This window comes from Xenopus tropicalis, chromosome 6 (assembly GCF_000004195.4).
Source record: "Xenopus tropicalis strain Nigerian chromosome 6, UCB_Xtro_10.0, whole genome shotgun sequence".
Classification (NCBI taxonomy): Eukaryota; Metazoa; Chordata; class Amphibia; order Anura; family Pipidae; genus Xenopus; species Xenopus tropicalis.
Window position 1 is genome coordinate 94,499,358 of NC_030682.2, and position 25,309 is coordinate 94,524,666.

Consider the following 25,309-nt stretch of genomic DNA (forward strand, 5'->3'; position numbering starts at 1 on the left):
CTTGTTTCCTGTTGCACAATATTGCAAAAACAACTGCAAGTGTTTATCTAAGCAGGCACAAGCTCTCCATGCTTGGTACATTTTGTGTTGTTTATTTTAGCAGATGTCACCTTTTAAACTTTATTTCCCGGCCTACAAACTTATATTTATAACTGTAAGAGCCTATTGAAATCATACAACAGGTGGAACAGAAAACGTGTGCTTTAGATACACACACACACTCACTCATCAGATAGAGATATGCATGTTTCTAAATTTGCTTGTGCGGGTTTCTGGTTTCCTCCTACACCCCAAAAACATACAGACAGTTCATCTGGCTCTCAATTAAACTATAAGGGATAACTACAAAAGAAGTTTTGTAGGATATTGTTTTATCTGACGTCAGTAGTAGGAAAGATTTTGGAAGGGGTAATAAGGGATAGGGTACTTGAATACATTGCAGTTCACAATACTATAAGTTTGTGCCAGCATGGTTTTATGCATAACAGATCTTGCCAGACTAATTTAGTTGCCTTTTATGAGGAGGTGAGCATGAACCTCAATGCTGGAATAGCAGTTGATGTAATCTACTTGGACTTTGCTAAAGCATTTGATACTGTACCTCACAGAAGGTTAATGATCAAATTGAGGAATATTGGCCTAAAACATAATATTTGTAATTGGACAGAGAACTGGCTGAAGGATAGATTACAAAGAGTGGTGGTAAATGGAACATTTTCTAATTGGACCAGTGTCGTTAGTGGAGTACCGCTGGGGTCAGTCCTTAGTCCTTTGCTTTTTAACTTGTTTATTAATGACCTGGAGGTGGGCATAGAGACTACTGTTTCTATTTTTGCTGATGACACTAAATTGTGCAAAACTATAAGTTCCATGCAGGATGTTGCCACTTTGCCGAGTGATTTGACAAAATTGGAAAACTGGGCAGCAAACTGGAAAATGAGGTTCAATGTGGACAAGTGCAAAGTTATGCAATTTGGTAGAAATAATATAAACACAAACTATCTACTGAATGGTAGTTTGTTGGGGGAATCCTTAATGGAGAAGGATCTAGGTAAGGCCTCACCTTAAGTATGCAGTGCAGTTTTGGGCTCCAGTCCTTAAGAAGGATATTAATGAGCTGGAGAAAGTGCAGAGACTACAACTAAACTGGTAAAGGGGATGGAAGATTTAAGGTATGAGGTTAGACTGTCGAGGTTGGGGTTGTTTTCTCTGGTAAAGAGGAGCTTGCGAGGGGACATGATTACTCTGTACAAGTACATTAGAGGGGATTATAGGCAGATGGGGGGGTTGTTCTTTTTTCCTATAAAAACAATCAACGCACCAGAGGTCACCCCTTTAGATTAGAGGAACGGAGCTTCCACTTGAAGCAGCGTAGGTGTTTTTTTTACAGTGAGGACAGTGAGGTTGTGGAATGCCCTTCCTAGTGATGTTGTGATGGCAGATTCTATTAATGCCTTTAAGAGGGGCCTGGATAAGTTTTTGAACAAGCAGAATATCCAAGGCTATTGTGATACTAATATCTACAGTTAGTATTAGTGGTTGTATATATAGTCTATGTATGTGAGTGTATAGATTGGTAAGTATAGGTTGTGCGTGCTAGGTTTATTTGGATGGGTTGAACTTGATGGACTCTGGTCTTTTTTCAACCCTATGTAACTATGTAACTATCTACAGAGTGCATCATATAAGTAGGATGTAGTTGCATGGGACTGAGAGAAAATCTGATGTGTAAACTACATGGATGCGACACTTATCATTAAAATACACTTACTTTCTCTAATCTTTGTAAAGTGGTGAGGAAAATGCCAGTATTCTCTTTCTTGCTTGTTGTATTGCAAGAATGGAGAAATTTAAATGGGTAAGGCGATGCCGCAAGAGACTACTTCAATTTTCTGCCAGTCCTCTCTTTCAGTTGCACATCCCGGCTCTTAGAGAAAGAGACATCTCAAAACAGATTGGCCTGTGACAGTTTCCTTGACTCTGTTGCAAAACAAGGAACAAATCTGCTCTGGCAACGCTACAGCAGTAGATACATCCTCATTCAGGGTGGCCTCAGAAACAATTTCCTTCTAGAAGGGCTTAGCCAAGTAGTGTTTACTATGCAGGCTGAACCTTCAAGCCGGCTCTATCAAATAACAAAGTATTGTGGATCAATCTACTAGAACAGAATTGGAATTGGAACCTGTATGCCTTCTCTAACTTCATTGTACATACTCTTCCTCAGTATTGAAGAGCCTTCACATTTGTGTTCCCTCCATTCTTAGGGATCTGGAGTGTACTAAAGCACATAGATATGTCTAGATACTTTAGGATTCATTTGCTTATTGGTTTTGGATTTTACATGGCAGTTCTAACCATAAGCTGCCACCAGAAATGGTTTTTAGGAATGGATGTTAGTCATTGTAACTTACATTAATCAAACAAATATATATTTCTAATGTAGAGTATTTCAGAAATGCTTTACTGTCCCTGATGTTCCTGACCCTGTATAAGGATGTTCAGACTGTGGCTTCCCAGCTTGAAATTGCAGTCAGGGCACATAAACACTCACATACTGTATATTTCATTAAGTAATCTATATAAGTGAAAGCAAACAAGCTAAGCATTTTCTCTGTATAGATCCACAATGCCACAATGTGTTATTTCATGTAAATATATTTAGCTTGTTCAACACAGTGCATTACTATATTAAGTCAACAACAATATGCTAATTATCATCTTTTTCAAACATCTACTAAATTACAGCAAATATGTCATTACAGCATTAAAATAGTTTGGAAAACCCTTAAGAAAAACACATTTCATTAAATATTTTTTTTTTTTTATTCCCTCTTTCAAAACACAAACCACAGCAGCAAACATTCCTCTTATTAAAATTATTTAATGAGTCTTTTTTTTTTTCTTGATCTACAAAAGGAAGCAAAATAATTTGTTCTTTAGAAATTCGAGGTAGCTCCAAAAGAGTATTAGAAAAGCTTTTATCCTCCACAAACATGAATGCCAGTGAGAATAATACCTTGTGGAATCTCTAAGTGGCAGGAATAAATACATTTTCCTTACACATCCTTCATATTCTTCAATTAAATGAACTTTACCTTGAACCATCATTTTAATTGCATCAGATGCATTTTCTATAAAATCACTGCCATCTAAAAAATTCATTTACATGACATGCATCTGAATAGAAAAGCAATTAGGCCGCATGTTGTTGTTTTTTTTGCTCAAAAAACTAAAAAAAAAATTGTATAAAGTCAATAGATCAAAAGTAAACAGATGGAGAAGTTTAACTTAAGGGGAAATGTGCTTGTAGCAGTTTAAGACTAGCAGTGTGAGACTAAGACATAATCTAGGCAGAGACTATTTTATTGCTTTACAGTGCTGAGGAAAGAAATAAGATCAAATATTTTATCATTATATGTGTGAATTAAGCCGTGATTTCGCTGAATAATGAGCAATTTGCTGGCATTTCTGCTAAGGTTGCGGTAGCCAATAGGATATTACATAGATGATATCACTTGTGCTTGCTTTAAAGAATTACTCAACGAATGCTTATGGCACGGCTACACACTATTCCAATGGAAGTCTGGCATTTGAACTGGAGGTGGGGGGAGAAGAGCCCATCTTGTCTGCTGTGTGAATTAAAGCACTGATTTAATTACAGGCTTGTAGCATTAATATGATTCCCAAATGACAGCCTGGTTTTACATATTAGGAATTTGAAAGACACGTGCTTAATTGTTGAAAAGGAAATCAAGAAATAGAAGTCTAGCTCACATCCTATTCACCTCCCAGCTTTTCTAGCACCTGACTTTTAGACACCAGCACCAATTTTGACAGAGGATGAATAAAACACAAAGAGGTTACATTTTAAGTAGCATCATGTGCCTTTATAGGCTTAAAGATTTGTTGCCTATTGGGTGCTTTGCAACATTTAGATTGAGGCAAAACAACAGATGCTTTTCACCTTTCTGCTTGTAAGCACATACAAAAATTTAAAGCTGTCACGCATTTAACATTTCATATTTCCAAATTTTCAGGTTTGTACTATAGGAAAATAACGTATTGTAAATTATAAGGATGTTGTAAACCGCTGCTATAGTTTAAGGGGCGTATTTATTATGCTGTGTAAAACTAATTCGAGTAAAAAGCTGTGTAAAATAAATGGAAAAAATCGCCATTTGAACACCGGATATTATGCCGTTATTTTCCATAAGTTCCGGTGGAAGAAAAAACGCGTAAAACAATTACGCTGATTTTACGCCGTTTTTATGCCATTTTTACACGGCGAAGCCTGGCGATGTGTGGCGAATTTTCTCGCCGTTTTTTACACAGCATAATAAATATGCCCCTAAGTGTGTATATATATATATATATATATATATATATCAAAAAAGTTAAAAACAGTAATCAAAACTATACAGGTCATAATCCCGATTCATACCCTGAAACTCAAATGTCAAGGTGTGGATATAAAATGTCCTATATTTTTTGAGATACAGATTTCTATTTCCTCCAAATCTTAACACCACATTGATTCTATCACCACTTATTGTAACTGAGAGGCATTATGTCCTGCCTTTTTAAAGTTGGGTGGAACTGGTAACTTCACTACTTTGTTCCTAATTGTTGATCGATGTAGGGAAATACGGAATTAGTAGAGCATGTGTGATTACCTCTTATTTTATACGTTTTCCTGATTGTGAATGACTAAACATGGAGCCTTTTATTATGCTGCTACATTGTGCACAACCTAGGCACGGATACATGCCCTCTTTCATAAACACTAATGTTGTTCTCCCATATTAATACAGTCTCTTTAAGGCCATTACAAAGTATAGTGGTAGCGTGGATCCCTGCAGACACTATTTAGTGGATCCAACCTGGTTTTTACTTTATGGACTCCTAGTCCCCTTTCACTGCATCTCCACAAATGTCTATGGATATCTTGTGCAAACTCCTACAGGTTGTAGCTGCTGCTACTAAACTTGAGGAAGCAGGTAAGTAAGTGACATAATGCTCCCAAACTCCCATTTATCCCTTTTTGACTGAAACTAACTATACACTGGTATTGTAGTAGCTTATGGGTTTGCGCTCAGCAAAAGTTCTTAACAGTGAAACCTAAATTTTGCATTCCCTCATTTGCAATCCCATATACTACTACGTACTACAGTGTTCTGCCCCCCTTGGTTAATATTTTAGGGCTTGGCACACAAACCTAAAGATTATACTGGTGAGACTCTTCCTTAATTAAATGATTTGGGGCTTAACCTTTTTCTCTGTAAAAAAAAAAAAAAAAAGTATTGTTATTACCAAAGACTGCAGATAGTATTGAGGTAGGCAGCACCAAAACAAAAGTGTCCCATTTAGTTTATCCCTTTCTCTTCTTTGGTCCTTACTCTAAACAATGTAGCAGAAGACCTGCTAACCAACTGGCTTCTGCTACAGTGCTTTAAAGGAGAAGGAAAGGTAAAAACTAAATAATCTTTATTAGAAAGGTCTATGTAAATACAGCCATAAGCACTCACAGAAATGCTGCACTGCCCTCTATCAAAAGATCACAGGATTTCCTGTCTCCTTTTTTGTAAATATGTTCTTGGAGTCTGTGCAGCTCTCTCCTCTCTCCCTTCTCCTGCTCCCTCCTCCCATAAGAATTAAAAAAACTCACTCCCCCCTCCCTTGGCTGAGCTACAACTGCTAGAGCTGTCTACCTAATAGAGATATGGGCAATTTTTTATCAGGCAGGTTTAAAAATCACATCGGGATGAGGAGCGCATCAGTTCATTTATGCAGTCCTTGCCCCAATGTCTTTAATCCTGTGAATGTTATCTGATCATTTGGCCATTAGGCCAAACGATTTGTTCAATCTGATATTGTCTACCCAGGGTCGGGCTGGGCTGCCGGGACACCGGGAAAAATCCCGGTGGGCCCCGGCGGCCCAGTCCGACCTTTGCCGGCGCTCCCCCTACTGACTGTTCCTCCCCGACGCATTCAATTTATACGCGCTCGGGGAGGACGTCAGGCGGGGGCCCTGCGGGGGGGGGGTTAGGGGGGCCCCTGGGGGGGGGTTAGGGGACGCGGCTGGGGCACCTGCAGGGCCCCTGGGGCGGGAGCCCCGGTGGGCCCTGCACCCCCAGTCCAACCCTGTGTCTACCTCAAGGTGGGCATTACGGGGAAAGATTCACTCAAATGGCAACTTTGCCAAATGAGTGGATCTTTCATTGTATGCCCATCTTAATTTAAGATTTATTTTTTAATGAATCTATGTTGCATGCATGGATGTTGAAAAGTTGCTAAGAATTACTTTTTCTTTCATTTTTGAAGAAGGTACACCCTTTTAAGGAAGAAAAAAAGTAAAGACTGCGCAGTGTGATATTACCTACAACTGAAAGCAGATACATTTAATCAAGCTAAAATGGCATGTTGCAAGTGGCTTGTACAAACTGGATTAGATTGATTTGAACTTTTGAGTGGGGGTAGCACTAAACACATTGATAGGGCAAACTTTTCACTCTCGGGGGCAAAAGTACCTGACATGCATTGGCCTCCCTAGATATGAAGTGGATTAAAATCTATGAAAAGTAATCAAACAGATATTTGCACTCATTCAGTTAGATTGCAGTTTGATGTACAGTTTACCGATATGCCCTATTGACTAAATACAAATACATTAAAGACAGCTTGTAGGCAGAAAATACCTATTGGTTTGTATTTGTTTTTTAAATAAGGTCAATATACTAAATTAGGCTTTTTCAGTCTGAAGTATATAATTCAATCTGTAAATAAAGCAGTTATAGAGAGTATATGTGATTACGTTTTTGCTGAGAATGTGTCTTTAGAGTAATTTTAAAATTGTTAATATTAATTGACTGCAGCTATCTAAGCAGCACTATTTTTTCCCCTCAATGTACCAAAGACATCTCTTGAATAGGCTGACTATTTTTCATTTCCATGTCTCAGATACATTCTTACATGTTTACTTGTACTCAGGTAATTTATCACATATAAAATAAATAGTGGGGCCTTATTATCACCCCTCAGAGCACCATGCATCATAAGCTAACACTCATTACATGCATTTCACAGACAGCACAGTAAAATCTGGTGCCTTGTTATTATCCTATATTTATGGTATGCTAACGCCTTGTTAACATACAGAGCAAAAATGGTAATACACAGGTATGGGATGCCCAGGAAATCCAGAATACAAAAATCTCCAAATTATAGGAAGGCCATCCCCTATAGAGTCCATTTTAAGCAAATTAGAATTTTTAAAAAATGATTATCTTTTTCTCTGTAAAAATAAAACAGTACACCTAAACCCTAAATAAGATATAAATAATCCATATTGGAGGCTAAACAATTCTTGGGTTTAATATCTAAATAATTTTGAGTAGATTTAAAATAAAGTGATCCAAATTTCTTGTTGATAAGTAAAGGTGGACATACACAGGCTGCTCTCAGTAGTGCAGCTTTAAAGGTAGCAGCTAAAGAATAAAGATGCTTTTTCCATTTATGAACAATGTGTAATAGTGATAGGAAATGTTCATGGATTTGGGCCCTGATTCTCAATGCTGCCTGGTAAACATGACTGACCTCACCCTCCCCCCAGATGGGATGGAAGCAGAGATCCCAGACATGGCCTGTGATAATCTGGAAAGTATTTCAAGTTCACTAAACCCTGGCCACAATCCATGTGTTTTTTGTTTCTTTTAATAACACTGGACATAATGGTTGATTTTATGCAGTACTTTAATGCATAATAAATGTTAACGCTGGCCTAAAGTGAACCCAAGCAAAATGACTTGTGGTAAATGGAAGGGAATAATTTTTCTTTGGTTTGAGAACTTCCAATTTCAGGTCCCCACTAGGTGGCAAGGTTGTAACAGAGCTAAGGTGCTACTTCTCTTTATAGCTATATAGTCTGCTACCTAGCTGGCAACTGAGACCTCATAAGCTTTTATATAGCTACAAGGGTCACCAGCCAGGGGTCAGGGTGTTTCCAGACTGAAGAGGAAAGTTACTAGTGCATGTTAAATATAGTTTTTTGCTCCTTAATAGTCTGTAGTTTTTTTTCTTTCCAAGCAAATGAAAATTAGATGTTTTCAATGTATAAAAGCTTGTTTGTATAGGTATATGTCTCCTTCATAAGATGCATAGAAAGAAAACATGGCCCTGATCTCTATATTTGATTAATTAATTATAGTTGTTAGCAATTTCTAAATTTGCAAGTTTGTCTACATTGGGAGAAACTTTTCTGTGCAGTTGTCTGTTGTATTTAATAGTGTGTTGTGCTCTTGTTAGTGTACCCTAAGGTGGCCATACACGCACCGATATTATCGTACGAAACCTCGTTTCGTACGATAATCGGTGCGTGTATGGCATGTCGGCGAGTCGACCGATATCGCAGGAAGCTGCCGATATCGGACGACTCGCCGATCGGACAAGTTTGAAAATTTTGATCGGGCGCCATAGAAGGCGCCTGACCAAAATTCTCCCTTCAGAGCTGAATCGGCAGAAGGAGGTAGAAATCCTATTGTTTCTACCTCCTTACCTGCCGATTCAGCCCTGAATGGTGTGTGGCGGATCTTACGATGTTTCGTGCGACCGATGGTCGTACGAAACATCGTCGGATCGCCACGTGTATGGCCACCTTAAGACTGATGTCCCATGGAGATAGATCTCTGCTGCTGCAGGCCTTTCCACTAACGATTCATATTGTTGCTGGTGGAAAGGAATTTTGAAGAGATTAGTTGCCAGCGGTATCAGAGGTCTATTACGGGCAACTCTTTCCATGGGACAGCCCTCTAAGGGGCACATTTACTAATCCACGAATCCGAATCACGAATGGGAAAAAATCGGATTGGAAACGAAAATTTCTGAAGATCGCAAATATCACGAAAATGCTTACGAAAAAATCGTATTAGTAACGAAAATATCGTATTGGCGATCCGAAAGTCACGAAATTTTCGTACCGAACAATTGTAAACAGTGGTAAAACCTTTCCGATTTTTTCGTGCGGCGTACGAAAAAGTCGTGCGGCGAACGAAAAAGTCGTCCGGACGACCCGAAAAAATTGGCGAAAATACGCTCAGAGCGTTCGCATGAACGCTCGAGCATTCGTGCCTTTGTAAATGTGCCCCTAAGGGTTAGAACCCATGGAGTGGTTCAGATCTCTGCTATCCGGGTGACTAACAACTCCAAAATTGCTTTCCACCGGCAACAATAGGAGTGGCTGGTGGAAAGCCCTTCACGTTGCTGCATTTACGAAGTTGCACGAAATCTGCTGGAGCAACATTTTTTATCCTATAGTAACATTCTGTGCAACATTCTGCATCATTAAAGCCCAGTCAAGTAAATCATGCTGGCGCTAGGATGGATTCAACCTAGTGAATCTGGCCACTTGAAGACAGAAAGTGTAATAATAAAAGGCTTAACATCTATTTTGCTCTCTATTTTTCAATGTTAATGTAGGCTGCTAAATCTACTATTGTATTATATTACTGTAAACTACTATTACTGCAATTACTGTAGGGAACCTAGAATTAACAAATTACTATGTAAAATTGCTACAGTTTGGTTAATTATTGATTGCTTTGTATTCTTGCACTGCAAGCACATTATATTGTATGTGTGCATATTTTTAATAACCTAAACTAATATGGCAGGGTTACCGTAAAAAACTAAATTCAATCATCCTGAGTGGGCCCTCTCAAAAAATTCTTAACAAAAGTTTTAAAATGCTTTCAATAAGAATGAAAGGGTTAATCACATGGGGTACCAATTGTTAGGCACCCCCAGTGAGTGTAATCACTTACCTGACGCCCTGGGCTGGTGTTCCTGTTAGCAGTTAATTGCACCGGTCCATGGTATTTCTGTAGAAGGTGATGTGCAGCGATATTCTTCCACTTCTGTGACTTTTTGGACATCTGTCTTCCTCTTCTGTCTTATTAACCTTTGCTCCCCCCCATTTTATTAAACCTTTCCTTTTCCTTTAGAAACCTGTATTCTTGTCTTTGAATGACGCAACAGATGCAGCATTACAGCGAAACCTCAATTTGTTACTGACTTTTAAAATTGGTCAGTGCAAGATGTGAATGCCTGAGCAATATGAAAAAAATCACTGCAGCAGCTTATTGGCCCTGTGTATGGTAGCAGTCAACAGGCCTAACTGGCCTATATTTGCCCAAAATCTACAAGGTATTGATTATGCGGGTTTGATTTTGCCTTTGGATCAAGGACTGCATATTTGTGTTGATGAGGCCCTTGTTCCAAATACCTGCCTAGCAGCATTTATGATCTGATCATTGGCCCAAGGGGTCAGTCGATCACATCAGCCTGATATTGCCCACCTAAAGGTCTCAACGTGTATGGCCAGCTTAACAGTAAGCTACAAAGATTTAGAACTGCATGCAAAGGAATCCCTCTACAGCCAATACATGTGATACAGATGGTGTGCTAGCTTAAGAAATTCAGCTGTTATCCTAAATTATTACCGGGCATTCAAATATTTTTTCCCAAGATTCCGTTGTTTAAAGAACTATCTTAGTAATGCAAAGAAATGCTGTTGTCTTTGAAAGATGACTTATCTTTTTTTTTTTTTTTTTGCACCATGTTTCAGGAAAGCTCAAGAAGCAAACAAAAAAGTTGTACTGTCTGGATGTGTACCTCAAGCGCAACCACGTCAAGAGTACATGAAAGGACTGAGTATCATAGGGGTAAGAACATGTGCATTGAATAATTTTCTGCTGAGCATATTTATGCTGCATGGTTCGGAATCTTTGCTGTTCACACACGAAACCTCCTTTGTTTCTGATATCATTTATAAATGAGGAGAAGGTTGCCTGATGTTTCTTTGCTGAGCTGAACTCCGATGCACTGATAAACTCACAGCTTGAACTGAGCGCTCTACACACAGTTCTTTAGATATTTTTTCATCCAGTTACATTTTTACTTTTGTTTGCTGTCTGTATCATCTAGAGTAGACCATGGGACTTGAACAAAAGTTAACTCAAGTGATATAAGACATAATAGTTTCCACATTCAAACATTAAAACTTAACTGAAGTGTATTTATATTTGTTACAGTTTCCTACAGTAATTATTGTGGGGAAGAGTAAAGGAGTTAAGAAAGGTGGGGTGGGGCTGCTGAGAGTTAAGATGATAAACATGGATGAAGAAATGAGTTGTAACTGTAAGGGCACACGGGCATATTGTCAGAATGTGGATAAACACAGGCTGACAATATGCCCGTACGCTTAAAAAAATATTCTCGTCGTGTTTGCACCCAGAAGCATTGAATCGCCAGGGTGCAGGCACACGTAGCCGATATCCGCCATCAATGCTTCCAGGTGCAGGCACAATGAGAACATTTTTTAAGCATACTTAGAGGACTGTCACCCTGCAATTATCCACGTGCTGACAATATATCCGTGTGCACTTGCCCTTGCAATTCAATTCTGTCAGCTTGCACTTATCTGCATTAGTGAACATTTGAAGGCTTGGAGGTTTTAAGAATGTTCCTGAGGGGTTAATTACACAATTTTCACCATGTTAAAAGCTTGGATGTAGGAGTGTGAAGAATAAGTCATGTCAAGAGTAAAGGTTATTTTTGGGTGTTTACTTGTTGTGTAAAGAGGTGGTGGTATAACTATGGTGGTGATGATATGGTGGTGTTACATTGTTGAGTACAAGCTAGTGGTGGATATTTTAACACTAGTGGTGTCCAAAACCTGTGGGTTTGGGCTAGCATAACAGTATTTTAGTGGGTGATGGGTATGTTTGGGCCACTCACCGTAACAACACTACCCAGCCCATGTGTGTCCATGTGAGATGGACAGGCTTGGGTATATATGTAATGGCAGCCACTAGGTTGTGTTAATATTGGGAAAGGGGGTAGGTTGGTATGGGTGCAGGCTGACTTTCTGCCAAACACTTTTTCTGTTGAGCAGAGCAGTGTGTTTTAGTAGTATACTGGATATGATCAGAATTTTGGTTTAATGTGTAGGAAGGGTCAAATATGGCAGGAGTTTGTGGTCATGGCTGGGCTAAATCAGAGGGAAAAGTGAAAAATTACTCCTAATCAGCTAATTTGCATGTATACTTAACATGACCAATAGCCTCTCAACAAAACCATTGGGATAACTTGCATTGTTAAAATAGTTAGTTAATTTACTGATGAGGCTTATGGATAGCTAAATGTTTTTATGGAGGCATTAAAGAGCATAATGCATTATTTTCTGTTACCTATTCAGAGCTGTTATTGAGTAACATTTAGAAGAATGCAAGTAACTAGTGAATTCCCAGTAGTAGTTGGATGTAAATTTGTTTTGGAGCAAATAACAAGGCAACATTAAAATAACCATTTTGATTGATACATTAGTAATTACTTTTTATTCTCAGCCCTCACTTTTTGTTTTTACTGTGTGTTAAACTGGTAACTTTTAGTTTAAAATATATTGAAATTTGGGTTGCCCTCCTGTCACAAGTGTGTTTTATTTTGATTTAAACAATGAAACCAGTATCATGATGCCAGCAGCCAGACATATAGTTGAATCAAAGAAGCAGCCCCAAAAATAAAAAGTTGTCTAATGAAAGAAAATATGATTCTGATGTTTTAATATAAACTGATTTACACATTTTTCAAAGTTATTTGTAAATGTAATTGCAAATGAAACAATATTTTCTTTTTCTACAATGCTGGTTCTGTCTGGTTGAACAATGTAGCAGAAATCAGCCTTGTATGTTTCTTCACAGATCTGTCAACCAACTTGCTAAATTGTTTTTGCAAAGTCCAAAGGCCAAAAATAAAAAAGGCAACTACAGATACTGTGTATTTTCGTTACATTTACATATAACCAATAAAATGTATATTGAACAGTTGCTTAGAATTATGATGTCTTTTATTAGGCACCATTTTATTTACATCCTTTACATCTCCTTTGAGTCTCTGGGTTCAGTTTGAAGTTAGATGATTCCCGGAACCCCAGTATATATTTAAAAAGTCTTGGTAAAAATATAATGAAAATGTATATGTTTTATTTTATTACTTTTTTTGATAACTTTGTTTCCGCATTATTGCTATTCATCCTATTTACCTTCACCCATACATGCACAGTAATAGTGCTGGTTTCAACACTCTAGCTGAATGCAGAGCTAAATGAAATGATATTCCCTAGATTGCTAAGGCTTGTCAACAAAGTGTAACCATAGTATAGTGTTTTCCAAACACAGGTATAATTACCTAGAACTAGGATTTCATTTAAATAGAGATATGTTTTATGTTTCATGCCGAGATGCACATTTCTGAACTCCTGTCCACGAGTCTTCATGAGTTCAGTATATTTTGTTCCCTAAATACCATTTTATATTAATGTTCTGATGCAGGTATCCAATGTGTTTGCATTTCCATGTACTCAAGTGTACAGAAAGTAATGTTATGTAATCATTTATTTATGCTTTTTTAAGCAATCAAATAATGTTTTATTTTCTAAGATTTTATGGTGTAAGTTAATTGATGTGCAGACATATTCATGATTTGCTGTTACATTTATGTCTGACCTGCTTCCACCTTGGAATTTTTAGTAGTTTGGCTTTTCCTGAAATGAACAAAATTAGAGTTAAAAGGAAACTGTTGTTGATATAAACATTCACCCATACTGTAGTGAGTGTTTAACAACTGTTTGCACAATTTGAATTTATTATATTTTACTTTAACTATTTCAGATATAAAGTGTTGCAGAATAGTATCTTTCCTAAACCCAACTTTGGGCCAGATTTTATTTCATGAGAAAAGCTCATCTTTACTTCAATTCCAGATTGTCGCATCTATGGGGAAAAAACTGGAACTGAAGAAGAAAAGTTTTTTTTTTTCTCAAGTTCAATCACACTCATAAGTAATATGATAAACATAAAAACAAAACACATTTTTTCATGGAAACTAAAACTGGCCCATAATTTCTCAATTGCTCATGCAGGAATCATGCCATGAGTGAATAGGTTGCAGCCAGGAAATAAACATAGGTTGAGGATCTCATAAATAAATCCCAAACTATATAGTTTATAGTATATAGAAAATGCCTAAAAGGCTATTTGGAAGGCATAAATATTAAACATGTACTACAGTTTAATAATGATGGTGGTGCAGTGCCTAGAACTGCCCCTTCACAGCTGTGGGGTCGTAGGTTTAGTTCCGGCCAGGGCTTTAGTCACAAAGAGTTTGTATGTTCTCACTGTGTCATTGTGGGTGTTATACAGGAGTATAAAGGAACCCATGTGTCTCAACCTTATCACAAGCATATCTGAATGAGATCAGCCAGATTTACTTCTGAAAAGTTCCTGAAACCTTTATATTCATGTTTTTACAGGTAGACATATATAGATGTCTGTCAGCTGTCATACTGCTTCCCTTTGTAGAGGCATATGAAAAAGATTTCAGTGAAAGGGTTAGGGTTAGGGAACGTAAACATCCATTAAGTAACATTCAGAAGCATAAAGTTATTTGTCATTGTGCGTGTTACTATATTGCAAGGTATGTTATTTCCTCTAGTTCATTTATTTCTAACAGAGATTCTTCAGTGCTCTTATGTAGAATAAACTTTGGCAAAATGCATTATCTGAGGCACAATTACATCAGATATGTCAAAATGGCATATGGACAGACTTGTAGCAGTCTTTAATGTATGTCTTCTAATACAGGAACCTTTTTGGAAAAAAGCTTGATTGAACACCAGTGGTGTTGATGAAACATTGCTGAAATGTTGCTGACTAAAGGTGGCTATACATGGTTAGATTTGGTTGTTTGAGGAGGTCGCCGATCAGAAGAATCAAACCTGTCCGACATCTGGCCAATTTTTGCCCAGAAATTAGTCGGAGAGGCCTACCCATACACAGACAAATAAGCTGCCCAGTTGGTCTTAAGGACCCGAATCGCCAGCTGAAATCGGTCTGTGTATGGCCACAAGTGGCTAGGCAGTAAATATACAAAACTATACTTCATTTAGCAGAGACAGGATAATTAGAAACATGGGATGTATGGACTAATTTGAAAGATATTTTATCATTTACTATATACAAATAGGTAAAGGGGACCATATAATAATGTAATTTCTGATGCCTTATTCACCAGAAGGTTATTCCACAGAAATTGAGATGTGGCATAATGGTTTTTAGTAAGATCTTTGAAGTTGTGGAGTTCTCTCCCTAAGGGTAAGGTTACAAGGGCATATTGTCAGCCTATGGATAAGCGCAGACTGACAATATGCCCATAGGCTTGAAAATTTGTCTTGTTATGCCAGCACCTGAAAGCATTGAATCCACCTGGGTGCAGGCACACGCAGCTGATATCTGCCAACAAATGCAAGACTTGGCCATTTCTTATATTTACATATGATCTATTTGTCTGCTCTTGAATTGATTTATTTGGTACACAAAGCAATCAAAAATGTATCCAAGATTAAAAAAAAAAGTAACCATACCAAAAGGACAGAGATACATCAGTGTTCCATGGTCCCTGAGTTCTTCCCTCCTAACATGTTTCTCATTATTGGATGCTTAATCAGAGGATGAAGCAGAAATTTCACCAATCGACTTGCCTGTTTGCTTTAATTACGGTTTGTGAAGAGCACTGTTTTCTACCTATCAGAACAGAGTCCTTGCCATAGCAAGGAGGCAAGAGGGAGAGCCCACCCCCTTTGGTATTTTTTATGACAGAGTGGAAACTATTATCAAGCAAAAGTTTCTGGCCTGTAGTGACTTTTATAATGCTGTATAATTTATATTTTAAATTGCTATATAAATACCTAAAAACAACATTCACATACTAATGTCTTTTATATCAATAATCCATTGCTGCCTTTCATGCAGACGCTCCTTCCAATTTACGGTACAATGCTCTGCTGTAGCTGCTGTTTCTACCTCCCAGTGGGGCTAATTCGCATTCTGCTTAGAGCAGCCTCTAATGTGATCTATAAAGGCCTGTAAGCCAGCCAAGCGTATGATATGTAATATATAAGCGTGTTTGAGAAATTATTTATAATATCTAAATGTTGCACATGCTTGTGTGAAAAGTATTTGTCTATGTAGATCAGCCATACTTATCCATACTGTTATGGATATATATTTATATTCAGTTTTTTTGTACACATTTAGCAATCAAGATTTTTTTAACTCCTTACTATCATATTAGCATATGCTAATTAGGATTCGGTTCAGAATATGGCAGAATCGGTCAGGGTGTGTTTGGGGTTAACAATTGACCTGAGTGACTCCTTAGACTTACATACCAAGCAGTTTATTACAAAAGCCTTATTCCAAGCAAGGAAGATGCTCACACTACATTGGAAGGACCTAACACCTCCAACTTTTCAGGAATGGGGTAAGGCCATGGACGGCATGGCGCCTTGCAAAAGACTATACTCAACAGAAAAGGACATATGCTCAAATATATGCAGATATGGCACCTGCATATGGCTTCTTCACAGCAGTATGTACAGTGGCTTGCAAAAGTATTCGGCCCCCTTGAACTTTTCCACATTTTGTCACATTACAGCCACAAACATGAATCAATTTTATTGGAATTCCACGTGAAAGACCAATACAAAGTGGTGTACACGTGAGAAGTGGAACGAAAATCATACATGATTCCAAACATTTTTTACAAATAAATAACTGCAAAGTGGGGTGTGCGTAATTATTCAGCCCCCTTTGGTCTGAGTGCAGTCAGTTGCCCATAGACATTGCCTGATGAATGCTAATGACTAAATAGAGTGCACCTGTGTGTAATCTAATGTCAGTACAAATACAGCTGCTCTGTGACGGCCTCAGAGGTTGTCTAAGAGAATATTGGGAGCAACAACACCATGAAGTCCAAAGAACACACCAGACAGGTCAGGGATAAAGTTATTGAGAAATTTAAAGCAGGCTTAGGCTACAAAAAGATTTCCAAAGCCTTGAACATCCTACGGAGCACTGTTCAAGCGATTATTCAGAAATGGAAGGAGTATGGCACAACTGTAAACCTACCAAGACAAGGCCGTCTACCTAAACTCAAAGGCCGAACAAGGAGAGTGCTGATCAGAAATGCAGCCAAGAGGCCCATGGTGACTCTGGGGGAGCTGCTGAGATCTACAGCTCAGGTGGGGGAATCTGTCCATAGGACAACTATTAGTCGTGCACTACACAAAGTTGGCCTTTATGGAAGAGTGGCAATAAGAAAGCCATTGTTAACAGAAAACCATAAGAAGTCCCGTTTTCAGTTTGCCACAAGCCATGTGGGGGACACAGCAAACATGTGGAAGAATGTGCTCTGGTCAGATGAGACCAAAATGGAACTTTTTGGCCAAAATGCAAAACGCTATATGTGGTGGAAAACTAACACTGCACATCACTCTGAACACCCCATCCCCACTGTCAAATATGGTGGTGGCAGCATCATGCTCTGGGGGTGCTTCTCTTCAGCAGGGACAGGGAAGCTGGTCAGAGTTGATGAGAGGATGGATGGAGCCAAATACAGGGCAATCTTGGAAGAAAACCTCTTGGAGTCTGCAAAAGACTTGAGACTGGGGCGGAGGTTCACCTTCCAGCAGGACAACGACCCTAAACATAAAGCCAGGGCAACAATGGAATGGTTTAAAACAAAACATATCCATGTGTTAGAATGGCCCAGTCAAAGTCTAAATCCAATCGAGAATCTGTGGCAAGATCTGAAAACTGCTGTTCACAAACGCTGTCCATCTAATCTGACTGAGCTGGAGCTGTTTTGCAAAGAAGAATGGGCAAGGATTTCAGTCTGTAGATGTGCAAAGCTGGTAGAGACATACCCTAAAAGCCTGGCAGCTGTAATTGCAGCAAAAGGTGGTTCTACAAAGTATTGACTCAGGGGGCTGAATAATTACGCACACCCCACTTTGCAGTTATTTATTTTTTAAAAATGTTTGGAATCATGTATGATTTTCGTTCCACTTCTTACGTGTACACCACTTTGTATTGGTCTTTCACGTGGAATTCCAATAAAATTGATTCATGTTTGTGGCTGTAATGTGACAAAATGTGGAAAAGTTCAAGGGGGCTGAATACTTTTGCAAGCCACTGTATATACTCACACACATAATCTGTGTTACACTATTGGTTTAATACAAATTATTTGCATAGTTGGCACATCACTTTGCTGTGCACAGCTAATACATCTGTGTATGTCTGTCTCCATTACTTTGATAATCTTGGTGATTGGGTTCATCATTGTTTCAAGCTAAGTATAAGTACTCCTACATTATTGTGTTAAGCTAAGTCCTCCTACATCCAGAACTTAAGCTTTTGTCAGTTTGCACTCCCAATGAGCATGGGACATGGACAGGAGCACTCATTGATGAGGGGCAGGAAGAGAGTACTTTTTGTCTGTGTATATTTCCTAATTATTGTGTTTGCCAGTTTTTACATTTTATACTTTCTGCTTCCTTTAGCGTTGTGTTCACAAACTGTGCCTTTCAAAGAGGTTTCTTAGCATTCCTGGCAAACTTTGTCTTGTGTCTTGATCGTTTCACCCACACAAACATAAGCAGATGTGTTTATATAAATATAGTATAAAATTACATTCTTAATGTAAATAGTGAAATAATTAATGTTTGTGATGTATCCCACTAAACAGAATGCTCTCTCTAGCTTCGTTCTGTACATTTTGTTTTTGTTCAGTAATTTTGTTTCATTCGGCAGTTGTATACATTAGTGGGACATTAAAGGACATTTTTCACTTTAAATGCTCTGTCCAGAAAGTCAGGCTGTGAAACGGCACAGTAAATCTGCTTGCAAGGTCAGTTGGGGAAACTGTAGTTGACATGGGCAGGATAAAAACAAAATTGGATTTCTCAGCTGGGGCTGTGTACATCAGAAGTAATGACCTGAATTAAGTTTGGCAACACATTTAAACTTTAATCTTTCACACATTTATAGTGGTGCCTGTTCTTGTATTATGCAGGGGGAACAGGTATAATCAGTAAGTGAATAAAAAAAGAAAATAATGATTTATACTTAGAATACTAGTGTCTAGATCCACTCTCTATTCCCAGATAAACCTGCATGCCTGGCTTTGTTGTTAAACCTTGTTTGCCAGGTATTTCTATAACCACAAATATTCTCAGTTCTTAACTAGCCATTTACATTATTTGTTAGATTTTTATTTTAATGTGCCTGGCATCAAATCCATTATCCTGAAACCCATTATTAAGAAAGCTCAAAATTACAGATAGGCCACCTCCCATAGTCTCCATTTTAAAGGAGAAGGAAAGGCTAAGTCACTTGGGGGTGCCAAAATGTTAGGCACCCCCAAGTGACTTAGAACGCCTACCTTGTACCCCGGGCTGGTGCCCCTGTACGGAGGGAACAGCACCAGCCCGGGGCACCTGTAGACACCGCTTCCTCCTTCCTTTGCGCGCTGCCGGCGAAATCCGCCGGCCGGCGCATGCGCAGTAGAGTGAAAAGCCGACTTTAATGTTTAAGTTCGGCTTTTCACTCTACTGCGCATGCGCGCGCAAGCGAGGAGGAAGGAGGAAGCGCCGGCAGCTGCATCGGGCTGGTGCTGTTCCCTCCGTACAGGGGCACCAGCCCGGGGTACAAGGTAGGCGCTCTAAGTCACTTGGGGGTGCCTAACATTTTGGCACCCCCAAGTGACTTAGCCTTTCCTTCTCCTTTAATTTAATAATTTTTTAAATATGATTTCCTTTTTCTCTGTAATAATAAAACACTAGCTTGTACTTGATCCCAACTCAGATATAATTAAACCTTAATGAAGGCAAAACAGTCCTATTGGGTTTAATGTTTAAATTATGTTTTGTAGACATAAGTTATGGATATCCATTATCTGGAAACCTAAGGTGCTGTGCATTATGCATAACAGGTTCTGTACCTGTACTGACAGTAAAAGCCATACATATAATTAAGTGAAGTGCTAATTGCATCAGAGGGTGCATGAAGCCAAATTCAAGTATTTTTCTAGGTTCTACAAAAATATTAATATGACAGCCATGCCAGCACTCTGGTTAAGTCAAATATATCTCTTCTTTGGAGCTGCCGCTTAAAAAGTCAGCTTTTAATATGTAGTTGCTATATGAAGAAATCATAATGATATTGTTTTAATGAGAAGGTTGTGTTCCATCAGTACGTTTTGTCCCATCCTTGTTTGTCAGAAAATTGCTTGCGAAAGTACCTGACTGCATGTCAAAGTCTGTGTGGCATAAAGTTTCTCAAAATGCTCTTTATCCAAGTTATTACAACTCATTAGTGATATATTGCTATCTACCCCTGCACCTATTCATCTGCTGTATTACATTTTCCCAAGCTTTATACAGTATTTCATTTTAGATTCTAGTTTCATCTTAACTGCTTCCATTTCATCCAAAACTGTACCCTCATATCGAATGCTTAAAGGCATACTGTCATGATTTTATGGTGTACTTTTTATTTCTAAATTACATTGTTTACATAGTAAATAATTCACTCTGCCATTTCAAATTTTATTCTTGAACCAACAAATGTATTTTTTTTTTTAGTCGTAATATTGGTGTGTAGGCAGCCTGTCTGAGGTTTCAGAAAGAGCCATAGCTAGACATTAGAATTGCTTTCAGGTAACCTATTGTTTCTCCTACTCCCATGTAACTGGAGGAGTCCCAAGTTGGACTCGGATTTCTTACTATTGAGTGCTATTCTGATACCTACTGGGAGCTGCTATCTTGCTCCCTTCCTATTGTTCTGCTGATCGGCTGCTGGGAGGGGGGTGATACCACTCCAACTTGCAGCTCAGCAGTAAAATGTGACTGAAGTTCATCAGAGCAAAGGTCACGTGGTTGTGGCACCCTGGGAAATAAAGAATATGGCTAGCCCAATGTGAAAAAAAAAATTGTGTTTTTGAAAAACAGATTTCAATGCAGGATTCTGCTGGAGAAAGCTCTATTAACTAATGCGTTTTAAAAAAAAAAAAAACATGTTTTCCCATGACAGTATTCCTTTAAACAACAGATAGTTTATATCATATTACGTAGCCTGTTAAAGCATTGTGCCAAACAGGAATATATATATATATCAGTAAACTTTGCCCTTGTACATCTGTTTCCTTAAGCCAGTGATCCCCAACCAGTGGCTCAGGGGCAACATGTTGCTCCCCAACCCCTTGGATGTTGCTCCCAGTGCCCCCAAACCAGGTAGTTATTTTTGAATTCCTGATTTGGTTGAATAAAAACAAGATTTACTACCAAATAAAGCCCCCTGTAGCATAGAGGCTGGCTAATAGCCAATCACAGCCCTTATTTAGCTCCTCCATGAACTTTTATGATGCTTGTGTTGCTCTCCGAGTCTTTTTACATTTGACTGTGGCTCATGAGTAAGAAAGGTTTGGGACCCCTGCCTTAAGCCATCATTTTGTAATTGTGCTCCCTCAGAGATCACCTGACAGCAAATAATGCAGCTCTAGAAGTGTGTGAAAAAAAGACAGAACTTTGTCCATTAATTAACTCGTGTGACCTAACATGTATGTGTGCCTATTGTTTGTGTGCATTGTGAATCGTATGATCCCAGGAGGCAGCCCTTAATTTTTAAAACGGCAGTTTTCTATTTATTAGTCCCCAATGGCATATACTACTAAAAACGTATATTTTTATGGAAATGGTGCATTCAGTGTTTTACTTATGAGCTGTTGTATGCTGTTGTATGCAATATACTGTATATTCATAGAGACCTACATTGTTTGGGGGGTATAGTTTTTCTTGAAATCTATTTTAGGCAGTGCCCAGTCAAAGATCCATATTCATTTCAAGTTTGAGTTTAGTAGAAGTTTTCATGTATGAGTTTAGTTTACTTTGTTCTCCTCCCTGTTCCTATGCCCATGTCTCTGATGGGATTTCAGTTTCATCATGCACTTAATTCGCTCAACTTATATATATATATATGCCCCACTCCATTTATTTCATTTTTTGTACCTTTGGAAACTTAAAGTGTACCTGCAAACCAAAATGTTCTGAAGAATATTGATCATAAACTTACAAACTTTGTATGTTTATCAAACTAAAAACTATACTGACTGCTTTAGTGCATTAACCATGAAGAGCCGTAACAAAGGAACAATCCCTTCATGGCTATCGTGGGTGCCCTTTTAATTTGTAAATGTGGATGCAGGCAATACAGCTACTCTGTGTACTGGTATAGAATGAATCATGGAGAAATTTTAATATCATTCTTACCTATTTAAACAAAAGTAGTAATCCAAATATTGCCAAGGAACATTTCTCTTTTTAGAGATCAGTCCATACCATAATGCAGGTTTCAGGTGTTGAGAATAAAATCTTTGCATTGTACACTGCACCATGTGGAGATGAATATATCCAAAGCCATGTCCCTGGTGAAAATAGCACTGCAAGCAAAAATGTATGCTGCTTCAATCATACATCATTTTCCATTAAGGTGCTTACAAATCCTTAAACCATCTGTTTCCATGGTTGTAATAGGCAATAATAGATTTGCTCCCAGCTTGCATCTTAAACTTGGAAACTATAGAGTAAAGTGAAAATTAGAATGGACACAGATACAAATGCACTCTGGAGAAGTAAGCAATTTAATTAAAATTGAGGTTTTCAACTACCAAGCCAGCCGTACACAGCAAATGGAACAAATGTAGTTCTGATTATTTGAACTAAGGGGAAAAAAATGCTTTCAACTTGTGAGCTCTTTATGGCTGCAGCTTTCTGGTGCCCATGTCCTGCTTTAAAGCTGTAGGGAATAGTGGGATCACGCAGGGCATCCACTTATCTCAAGAAGTGCAGTTGAATTAATTGTCTCTGGCTTAAAAAGCCTGTCGGTCCTCTTACAGCATAACTCGCCAGAGGGGTGATAACACTTCAAATGCTACAGGCTTTCTGATGGAATATTTTTGTTTGTCATAAGAAAAAGAAACATTTGAAATAATATTTTTTTTCATGCTGTTTAGACAAAAGATGGGGAAAAAAACTTATATAACTTGCAGCATAGATATCTAAAAATGTTCACTGTAGGGCACACAGATAAATTAACTGCATTTTACTAACTCTTCTTCAAATAAAGGGATTACTACTTGCATTATCTGAATTGGGGAACATTTATAATGAAAAGCTGTTTTTCAGTGATGGCCTTCAGCTTTTAAAACTGTAAATTCTCTTTAATTAAATATTTTTAACATTTAGGATGAAATAAGCTGTGCAAATACCAGAAATATTGAAGTTTTCTAACATGTTGCATAATTAATTTAAAAGCAATTGCTAGGTGATGTTTATGTCCAAAAGATTTTAAAGTATAATGGAAGTGTGGCCAATTTACTACAAATATACAAAAAGCAGTAAAAATGCACATTTCTTGGTCCCCTGTTTTATTAGTAATGTTGTATGCAAACATTATCAAAAGGGGTTTTACTTGCAAGTTAAACAAATTTGCCAAGACACCACACCACGTCAAGGTAAACCCCATGCGGTGTTCCAAACTATTTACAGCTGTCATATTTTTCATAAGCTAGAACCTCCCTGCTTAGATGCACTCTTGGGAAAAATATTACCTGACCAAGGGGAGAGATCATTCTTAAAGGCATAATACCACCTTCAAAGTTATGGGTGTGGGTATGCTGTAGGCGTCTTGAATACAAAATTAGAATAACATTTAAGTGTAATAGATCAGACCAAATTTGTTACAAACATATTAAAAGAGGGGATTGATAAGGTGACAGCATACTACATGGTTATGTCCCCAAGGAAGTCTGGATTTGATTATCTCCCGCTTTTGTGTTCCATAGGTCTTTATTGTGGTTAGAGTTAAAAAGGATAGCACGCCCAGACCAAAACATTTAGAAAGAAGTACAAATTCTCAAAGTTCTTGCAGTCAGAGGCTTCACAGTACGTTTCACGGTAATTCTTTGGTGACAGACAGCCTATGTTCAAGTCCAAGTGTATCTTACTTGGATAGATTACAGTGTCACACCCTGGCCTTCTGGGGAAAGGAAACCTGGTGTATGCCAATAGAGTGATGCTTGATAAAAGGTGTCCTGTATTTTGTAGAGAGGAGATCCAGATATGGTTAGGGAATCAGGCACATAAAAATGTGTCATTTTTAAAAATGAGCGTATTGCTTCAATCCACTCTGCAAAAGTTTTTTTCTTGAAATCACTTCATTTTTAAGTGTATTATTTAAGTAGACATGTAATTGTCATTGTTTTGGTGTACAGGTATAGGATCCATTATGCAAAACCTGTTATCTAGGAAGATCCCAATTACAGGGGTCTGTCTGCAATAAGCTCCATTATAATCTAAAAATTCCAAATTTTAAAAATGATTCCTACTTCTCTATAGTAATGAAAGAGTACCTTGTACTTTATCCCAGCTACAATATAATTAAAGTAGACATATCCTATAAAAATTATGAATGTACCAGTGAATTATATAGATATAGAAGGATTGTGCTTAAAAAAGTTGTTTCAGGCTGATATATTGAGAAATTCCACCAAAACCCCACTAGTCCTGCCCATCTGTTCCACTTCCTGCTGGCTGAATTCTCTGGATGTGCAGGGGAGCCGGCGGCACTCAGTACAGGCACTGTAGGATAGGAACCAATCAACAGCTAGGCTGACCTGATAGAGAACTGAAGCCTGTCTTTGCTTGTGTAAGTGCAAGGCTGTGATTGGCTTTCCCACTCCTACTGTGCTAGTGGCTGGGACCGTTAGGACAAGCCCCTCCCTTTCATTTCAAACAAGGACAAAGAACGTATAGGATCTATAGGGAGCTCCGATAAAGGGGCCATTTTTACAGATATGATTAATTTTTAGCACAAAAAAAAACAGCACCATATATTATTCATAATTGCCTAAAAAAAATAATGTTTTTCCCATTTATCCAATATGTCTCTTTTAATCCTTATTGGAGGCAAAACAATCCTATTGGATTTAATTAATTTTTTTATTGATTTTTTTAGTAGACTTAAGGTATAGAGATCCAAATTACGGAAAAACCCCATATCCGGAAATTCCCAGGCACTGAGCATTCTGGATAACAGTTTCCATACCTGTAGTAGAACTGCATGTTTCTAAGCCTGATCTCTTTAAGAGATTTAAACTGTACAAATATAAGCAATAGGACCCATTATTAAGAATGCTCGGGACCAAGGGTATTCCGGATAAGGCAATAACCCAATAGGATTTTTTTGCATCCAATAAGGATTAATTATATCGTAATTGGGATCAGTTGTAAGGTACTGTTTTATTACTACAGAGTAAAAGGAAATCGGTTTTAAAATTCTGAATTATTTCATTAAAATGG

At 38.1% G+C, this 25,309-nt stretch overlaps 1 protein-coding gene across 3 annotated transcripts in view; it reads left to right on the forward strand.

The window, feature by feature from the left end:
• cdkal1 (CDK5 regulatory subunit associated protein 1-like 1) overlaps positions 1-25,309 on the forward strand; it is a 477,082-nt gene that overhangs the window by 102,840 nt on the left and 348,933 nt on the right. For all 3 annotated transcript variants that reach the window (XM_012964438.3, XM_012964437.3, NM_203863.1), the window contains 1 exon segment: positions 10,619-10,715. In XM_012964438.3, the coding sequence (XP_012819892.1) occupies positions 10,619-10,715 (97 nt within the window).